At 36.9% G+C, this 14430-nt stretch overlaps 2 protein-coding genes across 3 annotated transcripts; one reads left to right on the top strand and one right to left on the bottom strand.

The window, feature by feature from the left end:
- Positions 1-1668: 1668 nt before the first annotated feature.
- On the top strand, positions 1669-5684 carry LOC122844961 (hatching enzyme 1.2-like). Of its 2 annotated transcripts, none has more exons than XM_044140870.1 (9): positions 1669-1824; positions 2529-2559; positions 2636-2677; positions 3128-3265; positions 3360-3483; positions 4063-4241; positions 4341-4422; positions 5152-5276; positions 5376-5684. In XM_044140870.1, the coding sequence occupies exons 1-9, from the start codon at positions 1762-1764 to the stop codon at positions 5402-5404; spliced, it is 813 nt and encodes a 270-aa protein (XP_043996805.1). In that variant the 5' UTR covers positions 1669-1761; the 3' UTR covers positions 5405-5684. The 2 variants fall into 2 exon arrangements, with proteins under 2 accessions (XP_043996805.1, XP_043996814.1); XM_044140879.1 differs by lacking the exon at positions 1669-1824 and adding an exon at positions 1833-2341.
- A 331-nt stretch (positions 5685-6015) lies between these two features.
- On the bottom strand, positions 6016-9880 carry LOC122820340 (hatching enzyme 1.2-like). Its single transcript, XM_044097685.1, has 11 exons — positions 9723-9880; positions 9608-9640; positions 8869-8980; positions 8697-8724; positions 8567-8617; positions 8225-8362; positions 7989-8109; positions 7250-7428; positions 7077-7158; positions 6776-6900; positions 6016-6696 (listed from the first exon to the last, which is right to left on the bottom strand). The coding sequence occupies exons 1-11, from the start codon at positions 9878-9880 to the stop codon at positions 6626-6628; spliced, it is 1098 nt and encodes a 365-aa protein (XP_043953620.1). The 3' UTR covers positions 6016-6625.
- Between the last annotated feature and the right edge of the window lie 4550 nt (positions 9881-14430).

Below are 14430 nucleotides of genomic sequence, written 5' to 3'. Positions count from 1 at the left end.
AGTGGGTGAAGCATTTTTTTTATCCCTAAAAACCTTTTCAAACAAGAAAAATACAAGAACAAGATATAAACACAAATTCAGTAAATAAAGGCATTCCAGAATGTCAATTGAATTTACCACATTAGCATTAGCTTCTGCTAAATGCCATGTGCAAAAATGGACCAGGTGCAGTCCAACACATAACAGCAAAGTTCACATGGAACACCAGAACCAAATGAAATATTGATCAGGAAATGAGTGTCAATACTTCAGACTCTCTCAGTCAAACTAGGAAACCACATGAAGGTCCAGAGGGACTTTCTGGTTCTGACTCATAAACACACGATGCCCAAACAAACTGCAGGCGGTGGAGGCAGAGATATACAGCATATTAGGAGCATTGCAAAAAGAAAGAAATTTCCACCTACATTTCTGAGATTAATCTGAAAATTTTTTTATTTTTGACTTTTTAAACTAGTTGTAGTTTTTTTTAGAACATGTCTAAGATTATTCCCAAAATTTCTGAGGCAGAAATTTACTCTTCCTTTATCTTCTAGAAAAGGAGGCCAGTCTATGTGGAACACCGAGAACGTGGAGAAAAGCAGTGGCGTGTCTGACAGTGTCGGTGCTGCTGCCCTGAAACTGGAGGGAAAACTTCAGTACATTTCAGGAACGACCCTGGAGACCTGCAGTCTTCTTCCCCCTGTTCCTTTATTGGATCATTTTGATCAATACAGAATGAAAGCTGCAGGTTTGGAGATTATCTGACTCAGTCTCTGATTATCACAGTTTGATTTTCATCCAATTTCCTCAAAGCCTTATGCTTGTTCATTTTCTTTGCTCCTAACATCAATTTTGAGGACAAAATGTCAAACTTACTGCCAAAAATCCCCGACCCACTAACAGGAGCCATAAAGAAGAGACGCACAGCTCTGGAAAAATGCAGAGCCCACTGCACTGAACCCATTAAAACCTCCTGGTTATTCCTCCAAATGTTGATTTCTGAACTCTTCCTGAGGAAAAACATTAGTGTTGTTGTTTCTGAATGAATACATTTTAGTTAATTTGACCATGTATTATTTTTTGCAAATAAATAAAAAATTTTTGTTTGAAATTTTGGAGACGTTTTCAGTAGTTTATAGAATAAAAGAACAATGTTCATTTTACTCAAACATATAACTTTAAAAAGTAAAATCAAACAAACTGGTCATTTTAAGTGCTCTTTTAATTTTTTCTGTATGTGTGCTAATTCTCATAACTGCATCTAAAACCGGTTGAGATAATTTCTGTTCTTCCTCAATAATTTATATATGGAAGTAATAATGCAAAGGTGGAGTCTGCCGTCTGCCGTCAGCCGTTAGCAGCTTTGCTGAATTTTTAACCTCATTATCTGTCGTCAAAGCTGACAGAAATGTTTTTTATGGGGGTGGAAATGTTGCTTTAGGCTTATGTGACCAAAACAAATCATCATGTGCTGCATGTGTTTAATTTTCTCTGGAACTGTCTAGTTTGTCTAAAAAATTAGACAATCAAACAGTTTTAGTCATGCAAGGAAATGAGACAGCAGATTAAAAAAAATCCCCAAGACTCAGGTTTGTTTGTGAGTGGGAGTGGATTTACTGTCATGAAGTGCAGTGAGGAAGACGATGTGGACCCAGGTTGAAACGAGGGAAGTGATGATTTTAATGATGATAAAATCCAAAAATACTGAAGTCCAAAATCCAGGCAGCACAGAAAGAGCAGAAAACTTAGAGCTCATGACTGGTAGCAACTGGCAGAACAATGAACAAAAACCAACAAGACAAAACGGTTAGACATGAAACTGATGAGGAACCAGGAACACAGGTGGGTTTAAATACACAATCAGGAGAAACCAGGGAGATTTGGGGACAATCAAGAGAGGACAGGACAACACTGAGACTCAATTAACTGAAAATGACACAAAAACCTAAATTAACACAGAGAGAAAACTAAAACCTTACACTTACAAAGCGTGCAAAGATGATAGTGTAAGGTTAGGAAACATGTGATGAATTAGATGAATCACTGTGAGTCACATTTGCTGCCTTCATCCCCTGCATGCCAGTAACAGCATTACTGGTCCAGTTTACTTCCCATTTTTACTCTTCCTATCACATTACGTTTCGGAAATATGATTGACCTTAAAAGGACCTTAAGACATTCCCAGATCAGATAAGTTTATAAACCGAGAGGAGATGAAGATCAGTTCATTTCTGACTCTTGGTTCTTCAGACAAGCAGCTATTTTGTTTCTTTACTTCAACATAAAACTTGTGAGGACCATCATCATGACTGCAGCTTTCATTTTCTTCTTCTTCCTCTCAGTGATGGATGTCTGTCGGGTAAGTTTGGGATTTCTGGTTAAATTTCGTCAGCTGACAGAAACCAATGTGAAGCAAAAAAAAATCAAATATTGACAAACATACTTTCTCTAAAAATACATTCCTTATTATAGAACCATAAAGAAAACATTAACACCAAAGGTTCATTAACTGGCTGTTCATGTGTGAATCTGTGTTTGTGTTGCAGAGTGCTCCAGCTGAAATGAAAAATCAAACCGGTGAGTTGGAAACGAAGCTCCACTCATGTAAAAGGTAAATATTTCAAACCTAAAGATCTTCTGATTTCTCCTTCAGATGAGTTCACAGACGACGTCTCAAGGCCCAAAGTCGACTTAGGTAAGACACAGATTACAAATAAAACTTCAAATTACATAAAATTAATCAGAGAAACATTCAAAGAGTGAGTGGAGAGAAAGCCAATAAAACTTCCAGCACTGAATATTAGAGAAATTTGCTTTGAATATTTCTGTCACTTAAAAAAACTGAAGTAATTTTGTTTAGGATGACGAGTGCAAAGGCCCCATTTCTGCTTTTAGGCTTCTGATAAGGGCAAAGAAAACACTTCATATTAGATAAAATTATTAAAATTCGTATAATGGATTTGATTTTACTAAGTTAAATTACATGTTTAGTTTGGCTTCATTTGTTTGTTACCAGTTTGGTAAACAAACTGGTAATTTGTTTACCAGTTTACAAATTTTTTTTTATTCCAGTGTTTATTTATACTTCAAATTTTCAGTTGTACCAAAATGTATGTAAATCTATTCTTTCTATTTTTTGTTGTAGCAAATCTCGTTCTCCATGGAGACGTTGCCGTAACAAACACCTTTTTCAAGAATGCAGACCCGTGTACGGCCAGAGGCTGCAAGTGGCCCAAATCTGGCAGCTACGTCTACGTGCCTTACCTAATCTCCCCTGGGTTTTGTAAGCAGTTTTAGCCTTAATTTACAAACCTGTCATTATTAAGTTATTTACAGAAACAAAGTGTTAATGGATGTAATTTTTCTGTTGTCTGTAGCCCAGAAGGAGAAGAACATCATCATCAGAGGCATGCAGAGCTTCAACCAGGCCACATGCATTCGATTTGTCCCAAAACGATCCAGTCATCGTGATTACATCAATTTCTTTTCTCAAAGTAAAGGGTAGGAAACAAATGTTACTATTCATTTAAACTCTGCCGCTGCGGCTCCATCCTTTGTCTCTGCTATGCTACAGCCGCATTTCCATTAACCAGAAAATGGTGCAAATTGAAATTATGAAAATAAATTTCCTGAATGGAAACATGGCAGTTTTGTATTTCGCAAACACTGGAAACACTTTTACCACATCACATGAGTCACGTGATCAACAAGCGGATGTTACTACTGGAGCAAACCACGAAGAAGAAGACAACAGGAAGCAGTTGGAGGATGTTGCGGCATGATTTTAATGACTTATCGCATCAACAAGCTTATTGACATGTAAATTTATCTTTTTAATATACACAAAAAAATTTCAGGAAACGCAGCTTGTGTCTTGTTCACAAACCAAATAACACTGATGACATAACGATACAAATTTAAATGATCAAATCTGACAACTATGCATTTTCAATATTTATTGTTTTTGTTGTCATCAGCTTGCAATGTTGAAACGTCTCTCAGCCTGTATGAAAGTAAAAACCTGAAAAAGTTTTTACATTTAGACAGATGAATAATAAAAGTAACGGTGTCTTTGTGCAGGTGTTGGTCCAACATCGGCCGTCAGAGCGGGGGACAGTACATCTCGCTGGAGAGAAAAGGATGTGTGCACCACTCCACTGTGCAGCACGAGATTCTTCACGCTCTGGGTTTCCACCATGAGCAGGTCCGCTCCGACAGAGACAAACACGTCCGGATTCTCTTCAAAAACATTCAGCAAAGTCAGCAGTTAAAGTTTCAACAGTTTATTACAAAATGTAGAGTAAAAATACTTTTAAATTGTGTAACTCTTTCAAAATTGTCTCCTGATTCATGAACAGGACAGAGGAGCAATTTCAAAAAAGTTCAGACCAACAACTTAGTAACTCCCTACGACTTTACCTCGGTCATGCATTACGGCAAGTGAGTATTGCTGGTTTAAATTACATCCCTGTCTGTTAAAAGCGCTATTTAAAACAAATATCTTCACCTACAAAAATATTTCAATTTATAAGATTTCTTCTTTTAAGTTAGACTAGGTTTCTCTTGAGAGGGTTTTCAGGTTTATCATGCATATACAGAATTTGAAGAGTCACAACTAAATTCAGTAAATTGAAAAGTTTGCATTTTGCCCGGCTCCAGGACAGCAGCACAAAAAGCCAAATCAGTCTGTCCGTTTTCCATCCATCTCACCATCACTCATTACCAAAACCCCGAGATGATTCAACTCTTCAGCTGATTGAAGCGTAAAAACAAATGAGTACAACTATCAGGTTTTTGTTTTGTTTGATTGCTAAAAGGACTAAATCTTATTTACATTAAAGGAAACTAAGAACTTAGTCATGCCTTTATCTCTGTATTTGACAACAATATTTGAATATATTATACTTTTAAACTGCTAACCTGTAAATCCCAGATTCCACAATTTTATTTAAGGCTGAGTTTATCTTTTAAATCCCCAATTAAAAAACGTCTTTTTTATATTGACTTTTAACTCAAACAGTTTCTTTTATTTTTTTCAGTGTAGCATTGTCTCCCTGTTTCAGTTTTTCTTGTGTTTGTATTTATTTTAATTTGCTCATTTTATTGAATCAGCGTCATTTTGTTGTTTTTTCGTGGCCTTACTTTGCATCCGTTCCTGTTTACTGTAAGATACGACTTCTCCAAAAACGGACTCCCAACCATCGAAGCAAAATCAAATCCTAAACAGAAGTTTGGAAACGCCCGTCAAATGAGCGCCAACGACATCATTCGTGTCAACAGGCTTTACAAATGCAGTAAGTAAAAAAAGAAACGAAAGAAGCCAGTGTGCATTCTCCTTATTTGTTGTTCTTGTTTCTTTATGAACATGATTTTTTTTTTCTCATTTTACCCAGATAAATTTCGACAGCAGCGTCTTTACTGAAACACAGCGTCTCAAAGCACCAAATTTGGAGCCACGCTTCTGCCAAGTTTAAGAAGAAAATATTTTTCAAAGTCTGTATTTTAACATTCACATTTTTATAAAGAAAAACTATGGGAGGCTTTTTAAATAACAGTTGTTTCAATAGAGATTCACATTGGAGCTCCCTCTGCTGGACAAAAACGGTACAGCATATTGCAGCTCTACAGGAATGTATTAGTAAATAACTGCCAAACTAATGAATAAAAACGGTGTTGCTTTTTTCTTTTTTGAATGGTATTGCCAGCATAAATATTGTATAACTTTGCTATCTTTTACAAAAGAAAAATAACATTTTGCATCAACTCTAAAGCTCTTCAAGTGTTTTTTTTTTTTAAATATATGATTATTTAAAGTGACTCTAAAAAAGTGTCAATATTAAAGTGTTATTTTCAAGAGTTTAATAATGTGGAACAAAAAAATGACATCCGTGGTAAAACTGGACCTTCCTCCAAAGATTGAACATGTTTAAAAACTCTGAGTTTCTAAAGCTGATGAACGAGCGTCATTGGAAACGACTGCAGGTTAACGTCTAGCCAGGATGATGTTTTAAATAAACAGTCAAAACACAGAAATGATGCATATGCTCTGGCTTTAATAGTCATTTGTACAGAATAAATGATAGAAAGGAAATGTAAAAGTGGAAAATGCATTAAAAGCCATTAAAACGACATTTAGTTTTCTCTCATCATCTTAACACATTCGGTTAAATTTAACTTACTTGTTCATATTTTTTACATAGAAATAAAGTGAACTTTTTTCTTTCAGTAAATTTTCTTTTGGTGACATCAAACATTTGGCGTTTTTAAAATTAATTATATAGAAAGGCATCAAATATTCTACTTTCAACAGAAAATGTGTGTTTTAGCTCCAGATATTTGTCTCTGTTAACTGAGCTGTTTTTCCTAAATGCTGTATTAAATTAAAAACAGAGGCCTAATTATTTACCCCACAAATTAAAAATGACAATGAGTCAGATTTTCTGAATCAAATATGAAACATAAGAGGGAAAATGAGGTTGAGTATTTCAGATAATTTAAGCTGCAAAAATGACCCAACAAACCGGACCTGCATGAGACGGACCAAAGAAACAAATCTCTAATATGTAACTGCTACTTTTTGAGTCAGCTACATTTTAATAACCAGGGTAAATGTGATATTTCTCTGACTGCATGTCGTTTATGTCTAGAAGGGAAGTTGTTCGAGTTTAGGACGTTTAGGCCTGGAGGTCGACCTCTTCAACCCAGGAAGTCCTGCTGAAGAAACGGAACCAAGAGACGTTAGCATGTCTGAACGTCAACAGCAGGATTCAGCGACGCATTATGTTTTACTCACTGCATTCATAAAGTTTGTTGATGCGGATGATGTCATTGGCACTCATTTTCTTTGAATTTCCAAATTTAAGGTTTGGATCACACCTGGCAACGATGGTTGGTTTTCCATTTTTGGAGAAGGCATCACTAAAAATAAGGCATTCGGTTATTACTGAAAATTATCAAACTAGTTTACTGTTTCACATCTCTAATGTAATTTCTCTAATTATACGAAAATGTGGCATAACAACTACACACAGCAGGAGAAAAGAAGTTCATTTATGTTCACATAAAGTAATGAATACATTGTCATAAAAACTCACTTCCTGTACTCCATGACAGAGGTGAAGTCATAAGGAGTCCACAAGTTGTTCGTCTGCTTCTTTTCGAAAGCAAATTTATAATCTATACCAGAATTCAGAGCAGAAGTAAACCTTTACGCATCATTTTAACACAGACATGTGAGCCCATTTGCAGCTTTTCTTGGTGAACTAACTGGGTTCAATGTTGTCAAAGAGGATCCTGACGTAGCTGTCTCGGTCGGACCGGACCTGCTCATGGTCGAAGCCCAGAGCATGAAGAATTTCATGCTGCACAACTTCATTGTGCACACAGCCCGTTTTCTTCAGGGACAAGTACTGTCCCCCATTCTGACGGCCCACATAGGACCAGCACCTAAAATGTAGAAAACACTAAATATTTGCAGTGGCATAAAGTTTAGTACTGTCAGAGTATGACCTGTAAGAAGAACCGAGAAGGCAATCAAATCACACACGTAAAAAGTTCATCATAGTAAAAATTCTTCTAAATGAACATTTCTAAAATAAAGTTACCCAAGTAATTGTAACCAGTTGCTACCCAACTCTTAATACATAAAGTTTTAATTAGTGATAAGAAAAATCTTTAAAAAATAAAAAATTGTGGCGGCGCAGGGGGTTAGCACGCCCCAAGTTTGGAGGCCTTGGTCCCCGATATGAACGTCGCGGGTTCGGCTCCTGGTCCCGGTGGCCCATGCTGCATGTCTCCCCCCCCCCAACTCACCCTCCTTCCTGTCTGCCTACTGCCACAAAAATACGAGCCACTAGCACCACAAAAACACTTTGAAGAAGAAGAAAAAATAAGAATAATTTAGAGTTTATTTTAGTTTATAGTGTGTGATGCAGTATTGGTTCTGCAGTTTCTATTATTAATTGTGCGTGTGTGGGGTGTGTGCGTGCGTGTGTGTGTGTTCCTACCCATCCTTAGACTCGATGTAGATGTGATCACGATCCCCAGGCTTCCATGGGACGAGGCGGATGCAGGTGGATTGGTTGAAGGCCTGCAGTCCTGTGATGATGATGTCTCGCTCTTCCTGAGCTACAGATAGACATAGACATAGCTACACAGAACTTTGTGTAAAGTTATATGATGACAAAGAGAGCTAATTATATATTTGTTTTCATGAGACAAAGATAAAACCAAAGATTCTTACAGAAAGCTTCAGAGATGTAGTACGGCACGTAAACGTAGCGTCCTGACTTTGGCCACTTGCAGCCTCTGCTGGTGCATTCATCTGCATTCCTGCTCAAAGTGTTTGGCACTGCGATGTCACCCTGCAGCACAGCTGTGTCTGTAACACAGCAAAAAGGAAATGCAACATGCATTATGGGGAAGTAGGAATGATCTGCACTGTCTGCCTGTTGCGAAAAGTTTCTTTCTAAGTTTCTACTAAATCAAACCAAACCACAAATTTGACTAAGCAAATGTTTCCATCTGCAATCAGGTTCCTTTTATTGTGACTATTTTGACTGACTGTTTTGAAAAATTGTCTTACTCAAGTCAGCTTTGGGTCTTGGAACGATTTCAGAATCACCCACTGACTCATCTGGATAGAAACAAGTAAAAAGAAAAGATTACAGATTTAAAGATCAATGCATCAAATGTCAGGTATTTACTGCACTCACCATTTTCATTATCGTCAACTGGTGCACTCTGCAACACAAATAGAAACAATTTCAACAAATGCAAACTTTATCAGATCACTCTATCTTTAAAAGAAAAAAAAATCAAACAGATTAAAAATTCCAAAATTTTTTTGGTTGCATCAAATATTAAACTTTGCTGAATTAAACTCACCAAAGTGACTCCTGGCACTGCGAAGATGAGGATGAAGAGCAGAGCTGGAGTCATGACGGTGACTCTGAAGGCCAAAACTTCAGCAGTGATGGAAGAGAGGCTGCAGTGGGGACTTTAAAGAACAGAAGTCTGAAAATGCTCAGCTCTCCTGCTTATAAGACGTTCACTCAAATCAAACACAGACCATTTAAGGCCAATCAGTCTGTGCCTTTACTTCTGATAGGCAGAGTTCAAACCCACAACATGTAAAACCTCTGTTGCAAGAATCTTGCCCGGATGTTCAGATCTTGAAATATATGTGACTTCACCTTTACTCTGAATGTAACTTTCAGTTAAAGTTCAATGATTTTCAAACTTTTCTAGCAGCAGCAAAAAAGTTTCTGTTCCTACAGTCCAGACTTCTATACTTTCCAGGTCATTTGTCTCTATGCACTATTCACAACTCAAAATCACATTTTAATGTCAGGCAAATACAAGTATACATTTTCTGAAACAAAGAAAATTGGCCATAACTACCGTAAGTAAAATTCAGCCCATGTTTGTTTTGTGCAGTAATGGCAGAATGCATCATGGCATCTGAAACATTTCTGCCAAGAAGTTAAAAATCTAAACCGTATTATTCTGAATTATTTGTTGCATTAACATGCTAACTTGATCGAGGTGGAGCGTATGACATCAGAATGAGCTAATGCCGAAAACAACAAACAAAAGGAAACTATCTCAATATTAACCAACTTACCTAATTAAAAGCAAATAAACCAAATAACAAAAACTTCCCTACCTAACTAAGAAAAACATGAGAAAACTAAGGAAACAGAAACGGCAGCTCACTCCTACAAGCTCCAGAACGTTACATAGTGTCGAACAGTGTGGCCAGTTGGGATGAGCCGAGGATGGATGGCAGGAAGTCCGCGTCACCAGCTTTTATATCCGTCACCTCCGGGAAGCGACCAATCGGACGTCCCCCGTCGTCCTCCAGGCACCAATCAATAAAAGGCACCTGCACACTCATTTGCATAATGAAGTTAAATTACCCCAGTCGTAACATAAAACAAAGAACTGCTTCAAAAAATACTCAGGAAGATTACAAATGTTGTAAGTTTATACAGTGACTTTGCTCATGTCTGTAACAAACACCGACAATTTAAACAGTCATTCATTTTGCAGGTTTAAATATATTCCTTTCTGACAACACAGGTAAGATCTGATACATGCACAAAATAAATTCATTTAAAATTATTTAAATTCATGTAATGTCACACATCTTTACAACTGGAATTTTATTATTATTGATTTTAAACAAAATAGACCCTCTGATAAACTATTAGCTTCCTTCATGTTCTACCTGTGACAGAGCCATCAGCTGTAAAACTCGTTCCTTGACGTTGGTGTCCATTTTTATTTCCAGAAATTAACTTTTAAAATACTGATTATCTGTTTTCATTTTGTCCTGATTCAGAAATATTGCATTGAACAGAACCTTATTGTAGTTTCCTTGTATTCGTTATTTAAAGGGGAAGTGGCATTAAAGCTGCACAGAACCAAGCATATTAGCATGAAAGAACAAACTTCAAGGAAAATCTAACACCTTTTATTTCTGGATGGTGACCTTTGAAGAAATTATATTAAGGTGAAAAAAGAATGTCCTTACAGTACAGCAACGTTTGGAAAATTTGCAGGATGAACGAGCTTTAACTCCTTCCTTTAGATTTTTTTTTCACCTTATGTTATTAGAGTAATTTTTAGACTATAATCTTTTTAATATTCATAAAATCATCAAACTGTACCATTTATTTTCATTCATCCTTTGATGATTACTCTTAAATCAAAATCAAATCAAACTTTATTTGTATAGCACATTTCAGCAGCAAGGCATTTCAAAGTGCTTTACATCAAATCAAACACAAAAAATACAATGCAACATAGAATCAACAATAAAAACAATATCAAGTCAGATTCTGTCAATAAATTTGTAATTGATTACGTTTCAAATAAAACTCTAAACAAGTGGGTTTTTAGTTGAGATTTAAAGGAAGTCAGTGTTTCAGCTCTTTTACAGTTTTCTGTAACGCTCAGGGCTGAGGACCCGAAATTTCAGTCAGACACGAAGTAACAGAAACAAGCCTTTAATGAGGAATCAGGATATGGGACCAGCAACAGGACAGGAGCTTCTTCTTGAGGTGTAGTGGGAGGCAGAAACAGTCTTGGTAGCTTGTGACAACAAGCAGTCCCTTGGGGTTGATATTTGGAGAGGGGTCAGGATAAAGAGGCAGTAAGAGGCAACTTATCTGAGGAACAGGCGAAGATCAGTGGTCAGGATATAGCAAAGGCTCCAGCACGTGCAGGCAACTTCAGGTGGACAAATCCAGGGGCGAGGCAAAGGCAGAAGTCAAAACAGAAAACAGGGTAGCATCCGGAAACCAGAATCCAGTAGAAAATCCGACAAGGGCTAGACAGGGCAGTAAACTCCAAGAGACAAAAACGTGGTCAAGATCGCACCGTCTGCCTGCCTGAGAGCCGAATATGACTGCTGGTGAACAGGTGGATGACATGAGCCTGATTGTGCAGCAGCATGCAGGTGAGCCAGATGAGCTGATTGGAGAGGAGAGGCCTGAGGAGGAAAACAAAACAGGCAGATGGGCCAGAACACATGACATTTTCTGGAAGTTTGTTCCAGATTTTTGGTGCATAGATGCTAAATGCCGCTTCTCCTCATTTGGTTCTGGTTCTGGGGATGCAGAGCAGACCAGAACCAGAACCTGAGAGTTCTGGAAGGTTGATACAACAGCAGCAGATCTTTAATGTATTCTGGTGCTAAACCATTCAGTGATTTATAAATTAACAACAGTATTTTAAAGTCTATTCTTTGAGCTACAGGGAGCCAGTGGAGGGACTTTAAAACTGGTGTTATGTGCTCTATCTTTCTGGTTTTAGTGAGAACGCGAGCAGCAGCATTTTGGATCAGCTGCAGCTGTTTGATTGATTTGTTGGACAGACCTGTGAAGACGCCGTTACAATAATCAATACGACTGAAGATAAACGCATGGATGAGTTTCTCTAGATCTGGCTGAGACATTAGTCCTTTAATCCTGGAAATGTTCTTCAGGTGATAGAAGGCCGACTTTGTAACTGTCTTTATATGGCTCTGAATGTTCAGGTCAGAGTCCATCACTACTCCCAGGTTTCAGGCTGATCGCTGGTTTTTAGTTGTAATAACTGAAGCTGTGCACTGACTCTAGATTGTTCCTCTTTAGGTCCAAAAATAATAACTTCAGTTTTGTTTTTGTTCAGCTGGAGGAAGTTTTGGCACATCCACACATTTATCTGTTCTGTTCTTAGAAAAGCGTAATCATTGATTGGTGATATTTCTGTTATTTTTGTTATTATAATAACAAAAAATTATTATGAAAGTTCACTTTTCTTCACAGTTCTTTGTTTTGACAATTCTACTTTCTCAGTTGTTGTTTTTTTCCCCACATTTGTTTCAGGCCTGCGAAAACCCCAAATGGTCGAGTTCAGCCACTCCCTGTGAGCAGCATAAAAAGGGAAAAGAGACGAACCTGAACTCCATCCTGCATCAAACTCCTGCAGCATCTTGAAGGTATCAGCTTCTTCATCCTCACAGCAAAATAATGTCACTGAATTGATGGTTCATTTAAACTTTTTATGCATATTCTTGGAAATGCTTCCTCATTTTGGATGCATGTTTGTAATTTGTAGACGATTCACTGTTTGTGATTTGACTTTAGGTGACCTTCATCATGATTCCAGCCGTCCTCTTCCTCCTTTTGCTCTCAATGACAAAAGTCCTGCTGGTAAGTTGGAAATAATGAGGTAAAGCTAAACTTTACCTCATTAAAACTAATGAGGTAAACTTGACCTTTAATGAGGTAAAGTTGAACTCTACTTCAACTTTACTGTTGTAATTCTTGAAATGAAAGATTGAAAGATTTTTGAAATGAAAGATTTTTCTTTCTTTGTTTATTTTTTTTACCCACAACTGAACAGACTAAAGAGGTCGACCTCCTGCTCCTGCTGATCTAAGGCCTCACACCAAAAACCTGAGCAAGCATAAATATAATATTCTTCTCTCCTTTTCTTTAAATGAACAAGTGGAAATCATAGTCCTGTACTGATAACCACTGAGATATAAACAGCAAGCATATACACTATCTATAATTGCCACATTTATTTCCCTGCTTTTATGTTTTTGCTTTGATCATCAAAGAATATAATTAATTTGCATAATATTAAAGAAGCATTTTTCAAAGAAAAGATGGTTATGGGGGAATTATCGTTTGGATTTTTGTTTGAAATACAGAAGAGGATTAGAGCCTCTCTAGGCTCTGAAAATATATGCAGCATATATATTTTCACACACACACACAAATGTTTGCGCAGCTATCTTTGCGGGGACTTTCCATTGACTTCCATTCATTTCTACAGCCTAAACCTTATCCTAACCCTATCCATTACATACCTAACCCTAACCATTATGTACCTAACTGTAACCCTAACCAAAACTCATTTCACACCGTAGTCCTAAATCTGACCCATGACCAAAAAACAGCGTTTCCCCTTGTGGGGATCAGGCTTCAGTCCTCACAAAGAGCAGTTTGTCCCCATAACGTATGTGTCAGCAAAATGGTCCCCAAAAGGTAGTAGAAACAAACACACATGCACACACACGTCTCTCTCTCTCTCTCTCTCTCTCACACACACACACATACAGTACAGACCAAAAGTTTGGACACACATTTGTGTCCAAACTTTTGGTCTGTACTGTATATATTCTACATAATTGACTAATCTCAGAGAGATTATGAGAGATTAAAAACAAAATTCTGCAGTGTTTACACATATATAAGTAAATATGTATATTTACTTCAGTGATTGAGCACAGTTGCATGACAGTCAAAACACTCATACAGGCACTGATTATACTTATTTACCTATTTAAAAGTAAAGAGAAGTACAACATATAAATTGTTCTTAGGCTCAAAAGTACAACCTATTTAACAAATATTTGGCAACAATGGAAAAAACATCTTTTAAATAAAATCGTAGAAATCCAATTTTTTTGGCCTCTTGGTTTGCACAAATCAAGACAGTTTAGGTTAAATTAAAAAAATAGTTGATGCCTTTTCATTTACCTGGAATTTCCTGTTTGACTCTGAATCTTACTTGCCACCTTGGCTGTGAAACCTCCTGATATTCCTGTCTTTCTCTTCTTCCTGTTAGCTTCTTTAAACCCCAAACTACCTGAATAGAGAAAAGCTTTGATAGAGTGCAACTAACTAGAGTTTTGATAAGTAAGAACACAGAAAATTAAAATATAAATAGATGTTATGTTAACTAAAGAGATGAGATCTTTCTACTTTATATAGCAAAACCTTGATTAATAAACTACAAATAACATTGCTTCAAAATTTTACAGCACATTTTGCCATAAAAACTAACCTTAGGAAATTTTATTATTTAATCTTTCTGTAAAACGTATCACATAAAACATCAATAGATGCCAATATTTCCAAGTGTGGGGATATTAAAATAAAGTGCCCC

The sequence above is a fragment of the Gambusia affinis genome, linkage group LG02, assembly GCF_019740435.1.
Source record: "Gambusia affinis linkage group LG02, SWU_Gaff_1.0, whole genome shotgun sequence".
Lineage (NCBI taxonomy): Eukaryota > Metazoa > Chordata > Actinopteri > Cyprinodontiformes > Poeciliidae > Gambusia > Gambusia affinis.
This window is presented reverse-complemented; position numbering and strand designations above follow the sequence as displayed.

What these genes read in the sequence shown, in the direction of transcription:
- LOC122844961 (XM_044140870.1), top strand. Translation starts at nt 1,762, where the DNA reads ATGAACAAAAACCAACAAGACAAAACGGTTAGACATGAAACTGATGAG. An exon ending in TGAAATGAAAAATCAAACCG is followed by an intron (nt 2,560 to 2,635) that starts GTGAGTTGGAAA and finishes TTTCTCCTTCAG; the next exon opens with ATGAGTTCACAGACGACGTC. An exon ending in TTCTTTTCTCAAAGTAAAGG is followed by an intron (nt 3,484 to 4,062) that starts GTAGGAAACAAA and finishes GTCTTTGTGCAG; the next exon opens with GTGTTGGTCCAACATCGGCC.
- LOC122820340 (XM_044097685.1), bottom strand. Translation starts at nt 9,880, where the DNA reads ATGAGTGTGCAGGTGCCTTTTATTGATTGGTGCCTGGAGGACGACGGG. An exon ending in AGTTGACGATAATGAAAATG is followed by an intron (nt 8,618 to 8,696) that starts GTGAGTGCAGTA and finishes GTTTCTATCCAG; the next exon opens with ATGAGTCAGTGGGTGATTCT. An exon ending in CTTTGACAACATTGAACCCA is followed by an intron (nt 7,159 to 7,249) that starts GTTAGTTCACCA and finishes ATTCTGGTATAG; the next exon opens with ATTATAAATTTGCTTTCGAA.